The 15459-nt window shown below is 40.8% G+C and overlaps 2 protein-coding genes across 4 annotated transcripts; both read left to right on the top strand.

Annotated features, from left to right (window-relative positions):
* Positions 1-331: 331 nt before the first annotated feature.
* On the top strand, positions 332-7681 carry LOC139658330 (charged multivesicular body protein 4b). Its single transcript, XM_071536433.1, has 5 exons — positions 332-638; positions 3034-3211; positions 4016-4130; positions 5304-5430; positions 6291-7681. Exons 1-5 carry the CDS (start codon positions 455-457, stop codon positions 6359-6361), a joined length of 675 nt encoding a protein of 224 aa, XP_071392534.1. The 5' UTR covers positions 332-454; the 3' UTR covers positions 6362-7681.
* A 1000-nt stretch (positions 7682-8681) lies between these two features.
* On the top strand, positions 8682-15456 carry LOC139658333 (eukaryotic translation initiation factor 2 subunit 2-like). 3 transcript variants are annotated; one of them, XM_071536437.1, is made up of 9 exons: positions 8682-8788; positions 10091-10274; positions 10528-10628; positions 10776-10905; positions 11013-11113; positions 11599-11747; positions 12327-12383; positions 12667-12752; positions 13583-15456. In XM_071536437.1, the coding sequence occupies exons 1-9, from the start codon at positions 8774-8776 to the stop codon at positions 13756-13758; spliced, it is 999 nt and encodes a 332-aa protein (XP_071392538.1). In that variant the 5' UTR covers positions 8682-8773; the 3' UTR covers positions 13759-15456. The 3 variants fall into 3 exon arrangements, with proteins under 3 accessions (XP_071392538.1, XP_071392539.1, XP_071392540.1); XM_071536438.1 differs by having other exon boundaries at positions 10528-10638; positions 10792-10905; XM_071536439.1 differs by lacking the exon at positions 12327-12383.
* The last annotated feature ends 3 nt before the right edge of the window (positions 15457-15459 follow it).

Genomic DNA, 15459 nt, shown 5'->3' with positions numbered 1-15459 from the left:
AGTTTACTGATTTCTTTCTTCTCGTTTAGTTAGGATTTCTGTTATTGATAAGGGATCATAAGTCCTGTGAGTGTGTTTGCATGTGTTTGGTACATAAGGCTGCAAAAATATCAAATCAGATAATAGAATAGCATGATAACATTTCTATAGGGAATGAATCTCAGCTACTGCAGTCATTTTAATCGTTCAAGCATGTTTGTAAATGACTAAAAAGTATCAGCATTGTATCTGATAGTACTTCAGTTGTCCAGTAGACGGAGACAGAGAGACAAAGAACAACGCCCACCCACCGAGCAACATGACGTCATTAGGCCTTATCCAGGAAGTAGAAAAAACATCAACAATTCAGGCCAGGGCGAAGTGTCACTGTAGCCTAGTAGCTATAGGTAGATTTTTTTTCCACGCGTACTTCGAAGATTTTTATATATATTATTTGTGTTTTGGCGTCGCAGACATGTCATTGTTCGGTAAGATATTTGGCGGAGGAGGAAAAGGAGGAAAGGGACCGAGCCCGCAGGAGGCGATTCAGAAACTCCGAGAGACAGAGGAGATGCTAACGAAGAAACAAGAATTCCTAGAGAAAAAGATTGACCAGGAACTGGTCACCGCGAAGAAAAACGGCACAAAAAACAAAAGAGGTGAGATATAAGAGCGGTGTGTTTTACTTGGTCGTTATCAAATCATCCATGTCGCCAAGTGAGCTAGGCTAGGTGACAACCCAAAGCTAGATATTAGCATGTTAGCTAGCGTTAGCTGCTAACTTTTCCTAGCTGCCGTGACTGTTGCCAGGCTCGCCCAACGTCGTTTTCTCGGCCATTCTTGACACCGTGATAGGTGGATAGGTGGCTGGGTGATTGTGTGCGTGTTGATTATCTGATTTGATCAACTGGTGATTGATTGAGTACCCTTCTTTTACGCTGACGTAACGCTAACCTTATTTGTTTGTTATCTTCTAAGATTCAGATTCAGATAAAGCTTTATTTGCACGAATCAGGCAGTATTGAGTGTTGCCAAAGCATATTACAATAGTACAGGATAAAATAAGATACAATACAGATGAATATCCTATCTTATCTCTCGCTATGACATCTTTTCATGATCATTGTGATTGATAAGTGGCATTTTTTTTAAATTGAGGATCAAAAGGCTGAGAGGTGGTGCAGGTAATAGCTACAGTTTGATTTATTATTATTTTTTACTTCAGAAAGAAGGCAGACTGGCTGTAAATATATATTAAGAGGTTATGACACTAGTCAGAAGTGGGTGTGTACCAACACATTGGAAAGTCATGTGTTCAGCCAGTGTAGAGACCCTCAGGCCTCCAGAAGTTCCCACTGCTTCCTGATAGAATATTAAATAAGATAGTGTTGCCAGGCAACACAAACAGCGACCTATCAGCTTACACTGCTGTAACAGTCAGTTATAATTACTTGTATCACTTCCACATCTTATATGAAGAAAGTGAAGAGTCCCCGAAGGCTGAAAAAGTCCCAGACAGCTCTTTAAGACACAAGGCCTTTGGTCCAGCACTTGGCCTGTCATCTGCTGTGTACCTCGCCCTGATTATTTCCTTCCCCAACTTCACAAAGGTCTACAGCGTGACGTTTCACTGCCACGGGCTTCCGTTATCAGCCCTTTAACCATACCTTTAACTTACGTCATGGTTGTGGCCATGTGACTGATGACCGATGAGTTTCTACTTTACAGTTTTTCCATTCCGTCTTGCCAAGTACCAGTCATATCTTTCTTTCCAGTGGAAAGAAAGTCTAAATTCATGATAACAAGCTAATTTTATTTAAAAACTCAAAATGAGGTATGATAGAAATATTATTTGAAAATTTCAGTTTTGTTTCACATCACATGTGACATCATTTGGTTCAATTGGATGAACATAGGGTTGCAACTAACAATTATTTTCATTGTCGATTAATCTGTCGATTATTTTCTCGATTAATCGATTAGTTGTTTGGTCTATAAAATGTCAGAAAATGGTGAAAAATGTGGATCAGTGTTTCCCAAAGCCCAAGATGACGTCCTCAAATGTCTTGTTTTGTCCACAACCCAAAGATATTCAGTTTACTGTCATAGAGGAGTAAAGAAACCAGAAAATATTCACATTTAAGAAGCTGGAATCAGAGAATTTTGACCAATTTGACCGATCGATTATCAAAATAGTTGCCGATTAATTTAATAGTTGACAACTAATCGATTAATCAATTAATCGTTGCAGCTCTGGACGAACATGAATTTGATTGTTTGACATATGATTTTCTTTAACTTTTTTTTATTGATTTTAGTTTACTTACAAAGCATCTTTACCAATGTATAAGTACAGACAAAAATGAGCATAAAATACACACAGAGCATACAAAAACAACAAAAACAAAATCACACAGGTATATCCAACGCATAAAGAAGAATATTCATTAATATAACAAACTTGCCCAAAAACGACCTTTATCATGCATACGTGAGCCATGTTGTGGTATATATCAATATCGAAAAGAATCCTTATGATTATCGTGATATTGATTTCAGCCATATCGCCCAGCCCCATATCAAGCCATCAAGTTTCGTCCTTGTAATTCTAACTTTTCCAACATGTTAGATTACAGCTGAAGACAGTGTTTTGTTTATGCTGCGTTCACGATGACACAGTGAATCAGGAAGCTTCCAGCCTTGAAGCTACAGGGATAAATAATGTAAATATGAGGAAACTGCCATCGCAAGAGTCTGAACTGAGGCGTTGAAAGTTGACACTGCACATGTTTTAACACCAGTTCAGGCTGTCATGACATTATTAGCTCTAAGTTCGTTTGAAGAGAAAACCCTTATGATTCAGCTTTTTAGTTCCCCATCACTGAATTACATTCCTTCTCATCTGTCTATCTATCCATCCATCCTATCTCCCTCTCTCTCTCTCTCTCTCTCTCTCTCTCTCTCTCTCTCTCTCTCTCTCTCTCTCTCTCTCTCTCTCTCTCTCTCTCTCTCTCTCTCTCTCTCTCTCTCTCTCTCTCTTCTTCCCCCCCCCAGCGGCTCTGCAGGCCTTGAAAAGAAAGAAGCGGTACGAGAAGCAGCTCACCCAGATCGACGGCACGCTGTCCACCATCGAGTTCCAGAGAGAGGCTCTGGAGAACGCCAACACCAACACTGAAGTGCTCAAGAACATGGGCTTCGCTGCCAAGGCCATGAAGTCCGCCCATGCAAACATGTAAGGGGACGAGAGAGAGAGAGAGAGAGAGAGAGAGAGAGATAGCGCTCGCATCCTGATCACTGATTCAGTTGCTCACACCTCGATCTATTGATTGTTCGAACGGAATTGAAAATCTTGCCTCCATTTGGAGACACCTTGTATATAAAATCATCAAAAGGGCTTTTAACTGTTGTTTACACTAGCCTACTGCTTCTTGAGTTGTTAAATGGATATTCAAGAGGGTTTCAGTCTTTCATTCAGCCAGAGAGAGAGATGCAATGTTTTCATAATATAATACTCGCAGTTTTGACCCATATAGAGTAATACCTCTCTAATCCAGACCCATCCACATTCCTTTTGGTCATTTGAACCAGTGAAATCTCTGAATGACTGAACAAATTACAATATCAGGAGAATATATAATAAAAACAGGTATTCACACGTTCTAAAAAGCCATTGAAACGCTTCCAATTTTACGGATCAAAGAGAAAACTCCATTAACGGCACATGTAGCGTATTCTTCCATTGCTGCATACTTTTATGCGGCGCTATACCAGAGTTATCAGAGTCTGTTCAGCTAAATACGTTTTGCATGAGGGTCATGATGTTGCGTTCTGCTGCTGAGTGGGATTAAGGTATTTGCGCTGCCGTGGGTTTGGATTCGGCTCACAGCAAATGTCACAACATCCTCTTTCTCTCCTGTGTTTTCTGTCTCCGCTGTAATACTGTCTTGTAAAGCAGCACCGCAGTAGGTTTTAATATAACAAGTATGTCCTGTAACCTGTATAGAAACATGAACCCCGCTCCTGATTGTTGTTTCAGGGACATTGACAAGGTGGATGACCTGATGCAGGACATCACAGAGCAGCAGGAGCTGGCCCAGGAAATCTCCGACGCCATCTCCAAACCCGTCGGCTTCGGAGAGGAGTTCGACGAGGTCCGTAACACTTTTGAGAAATTTTATTTACTTATTTATTAGACACGGCGAAGAGTCATGTCTTTTTTTTTTTTTATGCTTTTCTATTTTTTCCTGTATTTGTGTGTATGTTTCTGGTCATACACCTGCTTTTAAAGTGTTTATGTGTTGAATTATAGTGCTTGATATGACTTTATATACAGATGCTAATTCCAGATCTCTTATTTTGAGAATCACTCTAATTATTGGTTCGGGCCAAACTGACATCATACACCCTTCACACACTCCACCCAGAAATATTCCAGTCTTTGTTCAACATGGTGGATGACATCACACTCCAGACCCTGATGTTGGTCGTTTTGTGACCCTTGTTGACCCATGTGGTTTCTGGGTCTTTAGTCCGGTGTGAAACAGGTGATAGTTATAGAATAAACCCCAGTTTTGAATGGTTGTATTCATGGATCAGCCTCACCACAGTGATGGCATGCAGTCATCCCAGGATGTCATTTTTGCAGCAGTGAATAGGCGCTTTCTCAAATTCCCAGCCAACAGACTTGGTGAAGTAATTTAACGCTTAACTGAGATTAATTAGGCTACTCATTTAGTATGGAGACACACAACATTTGGACCAGATTTAGCCCCAGTTAGGCCGTGACACACTAATTTTGAAGATTTGGACAAAAATCTCCTCTCATAGCTTATCTTAAAGGTTTTTTTAGAGCCCAAATCGTGGAAACTTTGGTGTTTAATTAGTTCAATTAGTTTAGTGTTTATTCTCACTAAACATTAAGTGGTAGTCTGTGACATTCTTGTTTGGGTTTTTTTTTTGTTTTGTCTTTTAAATTTTGGTGAGATCTTTGCTGTTATGCGCTCACTGCTGTGGTGTTTCTGCACTGCACTTCCCAGAGATCACCTGTCAATCAAACAGTGTGGGCGGGACTGGGACGTCTTTTTCCTTGGATTTTCTCTTGATTAAGTTTGAGTTTCTGTAGGTGGCGCTCTGAACTACCCAGTTCTTCTTCTGTTTATTCCAAACAAACCATTGTTGCTGCTGCCAGAAACGTAAAACGCATCACTGCCTATGTGCCAGAGGATTTTTCTGTGGAAAGACCTACCAGACTCTGGGTGTTTAGAACAGCAAATATAAAAGCAGTGGAAGTTCATAATTGTTTGTGTTTGTCTCGTCTCCCTCAGGATGAGCTGCTGGCGGAGCTGGATGAGCTGGAACAGGAAGAGCTGGACAAGAACCTGCTGGAGATCGGAGGGACGGAGAACGTCCCTCTTCCCAACGTGCCTTCCACTTCATTACCTTCCAGACCTGGTGAGAACCTTCTGAAAGGACAGACAAAGATATCTAGATGTTATGTGACAGAGGTTTACTGTTTGAAACAGTTTACGAAGGCTTTGTTGAGTTTACATTACATTTATAAACTCAACTTGATTTAATACTACTTTATTGGTATTAAAGCTGCACTGAGCACCTTCACATGTTAGCCGCTCCAAATGGCAGCGAGAGGTAACTGAACTTCAATACCCATAAATCCTGTAAGGTGACATCAGTAAACTCCACACAGCTCACTGATGTTCACCAACCCGGCCGGTCTGTGATATTTCATACCAAAGGAAACCAAAGAGACGAGAGAGGAAAAAGATCTAACAATTGAACGATTAACAATTTGGATTCCACTCTTAAGTTTTAAAGTTTTGGAAATAAATCTACAGTCTTAGTTAGGGCAGATCAGACACTCTTCTCTTTAGCAGCCCCACTTTGTTATTTAGGCTGAAAAGACAGGTGTATTTTTGCATAAACAATCAAAGGTTTGATTATGCAAATTTAGTTTGTTAGCAATTGTATTGATTTGAAGAATTTTGTGTCCTTTTTATTGTCACATATGTATTCCTACTGTCTGTATTGCACCAGAACATTGACCAAAAGCCCCCAAATTAAAATTCAGTTCAGCCCGTACACTACAAATCAAAACAATGTGATATTTTGGGTGGCAGTAAGGAAGGCCGCCAACTTCCATATATGCAGGCACCAACTTGCCCCAAGGATGGGTGTTGGAAACTAGCCAAGATCAGCTAAAAATAACATGATACAACACAACGTACAGTTGGCTGCCATATCTACCAATTCATTCAAATCCCTCACAGCCTTTATGTTTCTGTTCCCCCTTTCAGCCAAGAAGGACAAAGACGAGGACGAGGACGACATGGAGGATCTACAGCGCTGGGCGATGGAGGCCATGTAAACACAGCGTCAGCCGCATCACACCTGCATCCGAGAGATGAAGAAGAAAAGAGGAGGAGAAGAGAAGAGGGAATGAATGGACTTCTAGGATATTGTGTATGGATGTTGTGTGTGTCTGAGGAGAGAGAGCTGACCCTCTTCTACATTTCTACATGTAACACTACAAAAAAAGGCAAAAATGCTGTAGAGTTTTTTTCCCCCTCCCCCCACCTAATCCAGAGACCCCGGGTGCTCGGTGAAAACGAGCATGTCAGGGTCTTTAATGTCGAAGCTATCATCGTCCCTTAATATTTTTACCCTTGATCTGAATACAACAGTAGCACTCCACGGCTCTTGTACTGGGCAGATCGGTCGCAGTCGCCACAGAAATCATATTAGAGCGTAATATTATGAGCTCTGTGGCGCGATAATTAAATTATTGTCAGGCTGGTGTCGGGCTGCGGTGTCGACGTCGCTGAATGACAGGGGGAATTTCATGAGAGCTATAAAAAAAAAAAAAAAAAATCCTCAAAGATCTATTTCCGACTCATACTTTACCTGTATTTGTGGCGTTGAACTCGCTGGATGATGTTTTTGTTTTGTTTGTTTCTGTCAGAAATAATAATCCTAGCTCCCTGTTTTAGTTAATTGCTCCTGAAAATAGGACAACAAACTGAGCATGCGCTGGATGGTGAAGAAGCTATGAACTGTCTGTTTTCCAGAATCGGTTATCTGAAGCTGTTTGTTTTGTTTCAGGCTCTACGTGCTTTTTGTCCCCTTTTCCCCCCCTCCTGTCGGCATTTCAACGACTCCCGCCTCCCCTAAAAAGCCTTCTCACCAGTGGTTCTTGTTATTCGGTGTAAATATCCCTACTGTTTCTTTTCTATATATATTTTTGCCGTCACTGAAAGGTTCTCTTCATGTTGTGTGAAGCATGCAACAAACGGGAAATCATAATCCAGATCACACACCGCACGGCTAGAGCAAGAGAGATATATTAACCTAACACCTCCATCCCGTCGTCTGTCTGGGTCTTTCTCATAAGGGGTCTTTTGTTTCGAATTGTATCATGTTTAAAATCAAATAAAAAAAAAAAAACAGTCACACCTTATTAACCGCATCCAGGGGGAGACGATTGGTTTATATAAGATTAGATTAGTGGATCTACAACATGAGCGTTTTCGGATTTGAAAGATTTAATTCCTTTTTAGTTTTTCAAAATTCATGTTGTACATTTTTTACATAGAAAATATGTAACACAAGGACGGAGAAGCATGTTTGCATTTCTATGTTTTATTTATCCAGATGAGAATATTATTTGGAGAAATCATTAAAGTTTTCAATTCTTTTACTGTAGTGGAGGCTATCATTCTTTTCCTGCCAGTTTGTCATCATTGTGTCATATCAGTATATTAACTCAATGATAAAGTTTTATTTTAAGCTGTTTTTGTTCTTTATATCGTGGGATAGGATGAATGTTACAGGCAGTACAGTGTATAACATGGATTCTTAAACTATTTCAACAGTTGTGGTTTCAGGCTCATGGTGTATAGTACCTTTGTTCTGTGGGAACCACCTAGAAACTTCATCAGGCTCCAAACTGAAACCATTATTATGTTCCAGCATGACACAATGAAAGAGATTATTGTGTGTCTTTCCTCTCTGCCGCTGCTGATGCATAACAGCTTCCACATTCAGATTTCTTATTCAAATCAACAGAGTCTGATAAACATAAAGGGAAATATATAATATAAATAAAATATAGAAATATATAATAAATCAATAAAGGGGAATAGATCATTATCGATTCTATTGAGGTTTGCACAGGATAGTATGAACTGGGGGGGGGGGGGGGGGAGTATAAGTTATCTATATGAGACACAGACATAATACCAGGTGGGAAGTTAGAATAAAATATTTGGAGGGTTTCATTGTAACATGCTATATATAGATTTTGGAAAAATTCTTCAGACGATATTTGAAAAACATCAATGATTCTGTCCTCAAAAGAAATTATCTAGCAAAGCCATGTCTAATGTCTTAAGATGGCTCCTAACTTCAGCACAAACTCATAATGTGCCTTAACTATCATGCTAGCAGTCAATATGAGGGAGTCGGTGTAATTTTTTAAAAACTAATTTTGGAACAAAACTCTTCATTTGTAATTATTCATTTATGAAGCCATCAGACAATCAATATCAGCAGTCCTTTCCTTGTTAACAAATAACATATTTTGCAACACTTTTGGCTGTACAGTTGTGGTCTTGAATGCGTCCCTAGGAAATTGCGGCGTCGCGCGGTACTGACGTCAGGATTTGGCAAGTCCACGCTTGCGTACTGCAAATCCAACGCTGATGCAAGAAATTTTCGGCGCAGTGGGACTGCTCGAGAGCTAAAAACTTCCCAGATTTCAGTCAATTTTAAGTCCGCAAAGATGTCAGGAGACGAGGTAAGACATCACGGCTCGTCCGAGTTTTTGTCTTTATTGATCTGTTGAGTGTTCAGGGAGAAATGAGATGAAACTGAGTTGAGATCGGAGTGCGGGATGACTTTGGGCCTCTGCTCCTCCCTGCAGCAGCAGCTCTCACATGGCTGCAGCCTGCTCAACGACGGGCCATCCAGCCGGAATAACGACTCAAATACATCACACACATGGTTTCACGTACCGTCAGATCATTTAGTTGATCAATACTCAATATGGCTGATCAATCTGCCGTGTCACAGCTCGTGAATGGATCAAACCGCTATGCTAACGCTAGCTAGCAGGCTATCTGACAGAGCTTCCCATTGTGCTGCAGTCATTATGTTCTACGTTACCATGGACAGAAACTTACAGGCTGGCAGATGTTCAGGTTTCAGTTTAGACAAAAAAGTAGACAAATAATAGAAAAATAATAAAAATGCTTTGCTATGACTCAGTGGATACAACCACGTTTAAGAAACATAACCAACAATACAAAAATTGGGAAAGTAATACTAATAAAATCAATATAATCAACCAGGGCAGCATGGTAAAAGAAAAGTAATCAAGTCATTCATAAAATATCAGCATTGTCATCATCAGCATCACCACTGTGATAATTCAATATGATCGTATATCGTCTTTAAATGGGGGTCATATCGTGATTAAATTGTATATTAATATAGTGATACCAAATTCTGTTGTCTAAATGAATGATACCAAACATCTACAAACTCAAATTTCGAACAAAATGACATCTCCAATATATTACAATCATTATCATTTGAGTTGCATAGTTTTATAGGTTATAGGTTTGATATAGACATAACCATACAGTTCAATGTAATGACCATCAATTGGTTCATTTAACACGTGATTTCACATAGTGAGCAGATATCACAATATGATGATATGTCATATTGTGATATAACGATATATAATTTCTTGCATATCGCCCAGCCTTACACCACTGTCACCCACCATCTGTTCATCCCTAATTAAGTAGAACAACAGCCATAGTATGAAGTATGAATGGATGTTTCTACCTTTTAGTCTTGACTATATTCAGGTTATTGATCCACCAGTCATCTCACATGCCATACAAAATATTTAGAAACTAATCACAGTAGAAATATAGGTTGATACATTATATTAACTATCATAAAGTAAGTTTTTAAAACTATAACGCCACTTTGTGATGGTTTCACACTGACACCACAGCTCATAACTTGCCAATCACAATATTAACGCGGCGCACCTCTTTTCCTCTTCTTCTCCCCTCTCCTTAAGATGATTTTCGACCCCAACATGACCAAAAAGAAGAAGAAGAAGAAGAAGCCCTTCATGCTGGACGAGGAAGGAGGAGACGGAGTGGCGGGAGAGGAGGCCAGGGAGGTGGAGGCCAAGGAGGTGGAGCCGGAGGGAGGAGAGGACAAGGAGATGGACCTGGACGAGGATGAAGGGAGGAAGAAAGGTAAAGGCAGATGAAGAGTTTAGTGTCTGTTATACCAGGAAGTGGAGGGAGGACGAAGTTTACAAACAGTCCTAGTATGGCGTATAATAGCATAGTATCCTTCTTTAGGGATGTTTTCCTCCCCTATATTTCCTTCCTTTTTTATCTTTCTATTTAACATTCAGTCCGAGATTCTTTATTTAAATTTAGCAGCCGGTCTGTGTTAAGCGAGTGGAACTGAGCAGGCGGTTTATTTGCGTTTTATCTTCCCCAGAGCCGTCGGATGATCTGGACGACCTGAACTTCTTCAACCAGAAGAAAAAGAAGAAGAAACCGAAGAAAGTATTTGATAATGAAATCGAGGAGGGGATAAAGGTCAGTTACTGTTTCTCTGTCTCTCCATCCTCTACCTTTTGATCTCTTATCCACCACCTTTTCCTGTCCCACCTCTGCTACTACTCTTCAACACACTCACACGCTCGCTGCTCACCTTTTCCACGCTGACTTCTTTGTTGTAACCAGGAGCTGAAAATTGAAGGCGAGCAGACGGAGGTGCTGGAGGAGGACGACCTGGACCTCATGCTTCCTGCCAAGAAGAAGAAGCCAAAGAAGGTCGACTTTGAGGAGGGAGAAATACTGGAGAAAGACGACGGTAAGGATAAGATACTTCTTGAATGGGGGATCATAAGGTACTTAATATTGTTCAGTTTGTGGAATGTCCCTTTAGAAACCCCATATTTATATGTTTTATGTTTTCAGCTCTTGAGGACGATGAGGGGAAGAACAACGATGGAATCTCATTCAGCTCCTCCACAGGACCGGCTTGGGCCGGAACTGAAAGAGACTACACTTATGATGAGGTAAGTAACACACACACACACACACACACACTGCCACAAATAGACTACCCATCCTGCATGAAGAAGGACAGCTTTTCTTGTTTGTATTCAGTGTATTTGGGGAATGTGTGTTGGAAAAACACTGGTATAGAGGCAGACCCGTGTTCTCCCTCACATTTTCATTCTTTTATTCTCTCTTCAGCCACTGGACAAATGTCATACATCCTTATGGTCTATTCGTGTGAAGTGGGAAAGTAGGAAAGTTAGTTCAAAGCAGATAGTGGGGAAAAAAAACTAATATTTCCCTGTTCCAACCCTCTTATTTCCCCCTAAACGTGAAGAACCCAAGACTCTGTTCTAGTTACTTTTGTACAGTTCACTTGCTTTATATGAAGCTATCTGTCTTGGAATAACAGTAAGTTAGACTTTTATGAATGAACAGTTAGGCTGCATATAAACACGCTGAGTGTAAACTACAGTCGGTGTGATTCCCTGCTCTCCCTCAGCTGCTGAACCGAGTCTTCAACATCATGCGGGAGAAGAACCCGGACATGGTGGCCGGAGAGAAGAGGAAGTTTGTGATGAAGCCTCCTCAGGTCGTCCGAGTGGGAACCAAGAAAACCTCCTTCGTCAACTTCACAGACATCTGCAAACTGTGAGCCTCATATAAACCCACTGCTCACACTGTCTGTACTTTAAATCCCTCCTCACTCTGATATTTCACCTGGAGGAGGACTGATGAATTACAGGGTTCCTACACAGGTCCGGAAATGTATGGTAAAATAATTTGGTCATTTCTAGATCTTGAAAAGTCTTCTTGAAAAAATATTGTACTGTCTCAATATACATGCAGTCACAAGGTTACAGATACTTTTTTTTAGGGGGTTTTAGATCCCTGTCATCTCACATCTTCTGATATTTGTTGCTGTGAAGAATAAATCTTCATCTGTAGAATGATATGGCAGAGTCAGACTGAACACCAACCAACATCTTCATATCAACAAATTATGGTCTAGAAAAAATCTGTAATTTTGTAATTGCAACCCTGCAGGAACACCGTAATTCATTAATTCATGTAATTCAAACCTTGTTTATCCAACTTGCCTATGGCAGTTTCAATGATAATCAAATTCTCTCTTTATAAAAAGCTCTACTGTCTAAAAGCATTCCTTGGTGCTGCTGAACATTCAGATGGACTGTAACTTTAAACTGACATACATGTGTTTCATTCCAGGTTGCATCGTCAGCCAAAACATCTTCTGGCTTTCCTGTTGGCTGAGCTGGGAACAAGGTACCACACTGTTGTATTTATTCTTGTATTTAACCAGGCATGAGACCAAATTGTCATTTAAAATGTCTGTTTACCAGTATAACTAAATTTTGATCACTTTTGCGCACAGAGCACTGTCTCAAATGACAAGGCAGAATGAATTTCCATTTTGTCCAGACATCAGCATCTGTACTCAAACCTGGAATACTCATACATCATGTATTTAAGTGTGTTTACTGTGGTTATGGTATTTTGATTGTGTTATTGTGATTTATTAATTTTGTTTATGTTTTTTTCTTGACAGTGGTTCCATAGACGGAAATAACCAGCTTGTGATCAAGGGCAGATTTCAACAGAAACAGATAGAAAATGTCTTGAGAAGATATATCAGTAAGTGGGAATTTCACACCTGTGAAGAATCATTATTTAAAGGAAAATCAAATTTTACTCTTTTCAAATAGATGCCTTGGTTTTGTGGATTACGGAACAATATTTGTGTTAAGTTTGCAGTGCCATAACCACTCAGTCCCTGTATTGAACTTTTTACGTTTATAAATTTGGCAGACTAATAATATAATTTATTAATGTAGCAGTGAAACTGGCCTTTTGTTAAGTATTGGATATCTGCGAGTGTTGTCCACCTCTGATATGATGGAGGTTTCTCCCTGAGCACAGCTACAGAAAAACAGCCTGTAAAACCTGCAATGAAATGCTAATTTCTTTGCACATTTTATCCATTTAATTGTTCAGTAATGCTTTCAATAAATTCTTAATTTAAAGGTCTAATGTATCCCATCTAAAGGAATTTCATCAGTCTGGGTTTCAATTGAGAATTTATCATCCCATGGTCTAAATGTTGCTTCAGAGGCTTTTCCACCCTGGCAAGAATAAAAATGTAGGGGGAAATACTGAATACTTGTAAATTGACATGAAATTGGTCAAAATTTATCAGCTATTGTTAACTTCAGTCTAAAAACATTGTTATCGGCCTTGAAAACCCATATCAGTCAAACCCTGCTCCAAACTGCACAGCCCCCATCCTCCTCCTCCTCCTCCTCTCTCTCCAGCGGTGTGAAGCAGCTCTAACTCTCTCTCTCTCTCTCTCTCTCTCTCTCTCTCTCTCTCTCTCTCTCTCTCTCTCTCTCTCTCTCTCTCTCTCTCTCTCTCTCTCTCTCTCTCTCTCTCTCTCTCTCTCTCCCCCTCCCTCCCTCCCTCTGCAGAGGAGTACGTGACGTGTCACACCTGCCGCTCCCCAGACACCATCCTGCAGAAGGACACTCGTCTCTATTTCCTGCAGTGCGAGACGTGCCACTCCCGCTGCTCCGTCGCCAGCATCAAGACCGGCTTCCAGGCCGTCACGGGCAAGAGGGCGCAGCTCCGCGCCAAAGCCAACTAAAGGCCACTTCACCCGGGCTTCCCCTCCTCTCCGGCCCCCCCCCCTCTCTCTCTCTCTCCCCCTCTCTCTCCCCCTCCCCCCCCCCCCCCCCCCCGAGAAGGGCCGGAGCCGGGAGTCGGACGCCCCCTTGATTTGTTAACTGGACTCTCTGAATCGGACCGCGGGAGGGTTTGGCTGGTGTTTAGCTGTGTTGTGGCCCGGCCGGGCGGGCGGGGGGGGGAGCGAGAGAGGAGCTGAAGCTGACAGGCCTGCAGAGGAGACGGGGTTCACAGGCCGCCGTGAGCAGATGATGTGTGCCGCATACATCGTTTGATGCGTTTGTCGTCTGGCTGATGAACCCCGCCCCTCCTCATCTCTAGATTTATATTTTTTGTTTTTTTCTTTTGTTTCATTTGCTGTGATTCTTGATTCTTGTTCCTTCAAGAGAACCCTGATCTAACATGGCTTGAATCCTTTTTTCCTCATTGTACGCTCCCCACATATCAAACCATTTGGATATGAATATTATATTGAATAAATAATCCAGTCCAAATTTGACATACAACCAGAGAGATTACTTTGATAACTCCAGCCTTATGATTCAGTCATTTTCTCTATCAGCGCTTTATTCTTGAGTTCAATATTTCTCAAACTGAAGGTTGGGTGTCTGTTCTGGTCTGACCCAGCCTAACATCACAAGAATACAAGTCCAAAATGTATTTTTTGAGCTGAAAATGTTGAAGGACCTCTGCCTCAGCTCGTCAAAGAGAAACATCTGAGTCACCAGGCTGGAGTCTACATGATAGGGAGATTTGTCAGTGTAACCAGTCTCTGGTCGGTCTGTTTTGGATCGTTTTATCAAAGCGGCAGATGGCCACAAAGTTAAACTACTTGGGGTTTGTAAGGATGAAAACACCTTTTCAATCAAGACTTCAAAGGAGAGGCTGTGTGAAAAAGAAAATAGAAATTCTACAGAGTGTTTGTGAATGCTTGTATAGCATTGATGGGCATTTGTGCATTTTTTTTATTTTCTTCTTTGACTTCTTCTGCAGTTTAGATCAACAAATTCTTTCCAGAGGGGGGGGGGGGATTTAATTAGATGTGAGACTGTGAAAATCGACTCTACAATGTCATGAGAATCTGGTTTCTTATGCTAATGCCAGTTGGAAGTCCCGAGTGTTTTATCTCTTCACTCCTCTCTCTGCCCTGACATGAGAAACTCATTCTGAGCAGGCATCAGATTGTAACAGGTCAGCGTTTTCACATGGGATCCAAGAAATCTACACTCACAGAAATAGAATGGATAGAAAGGTCATTCCACTGTTTGCCTTGGTAACTTGGATACACAGTGATTCAGTCAATTCAGTTGGATAGATCTAATCTGATCGATGTCTATTCATCAATGGATCTGGTTGATTTGAATGGGAATGACCGTTCTACCCATTCTATTTCTGTGTCTACACCACAGGCAAGCCAGGAAATGAAGGAGTTTTGGCCCAAAGTGAGATATTAATAATTTGGTGAAATTATTGCTCATTTAAAATACAACTGGCTGAAAAAAAAAAAAAAAAAAAAGGATATGTAGCGTTTTGCAATGAAACTCCTCAAATGTTCATGATATTGGTTCTGTTCTTGTTTGAGAAGCATGTGGAAAAGAAGGTTTCGCTGGAAAAATTTTAAACCTGGTTTTTACAAAAATAAAATCTTCAACTCTCTCTCTCC

The sequence above is a fragment of the Centroberyx affinis genome, unplaced genomic scaffold, assembly GCF_046629955.1.
Source record: "Centroberyx affinis isolate AG114_WGS23_722 - 3 ecotype Tasmania unplaced genomic scaffold, CSIRO-AGI_Caff_v1 ptg002871l_1, whole genome shotgun sequence".
Lineage (NCBI taxonomy): Eukaryota > Metazoa > Chordata > Actinopteri > Beryciformes > Berycidae > Centroberyx > Centroberyx affinis.
Note: the sequence above shows the minus strand (reverse complement) of the source record. Positions and strands in the feature narration are given on the sequence as shown.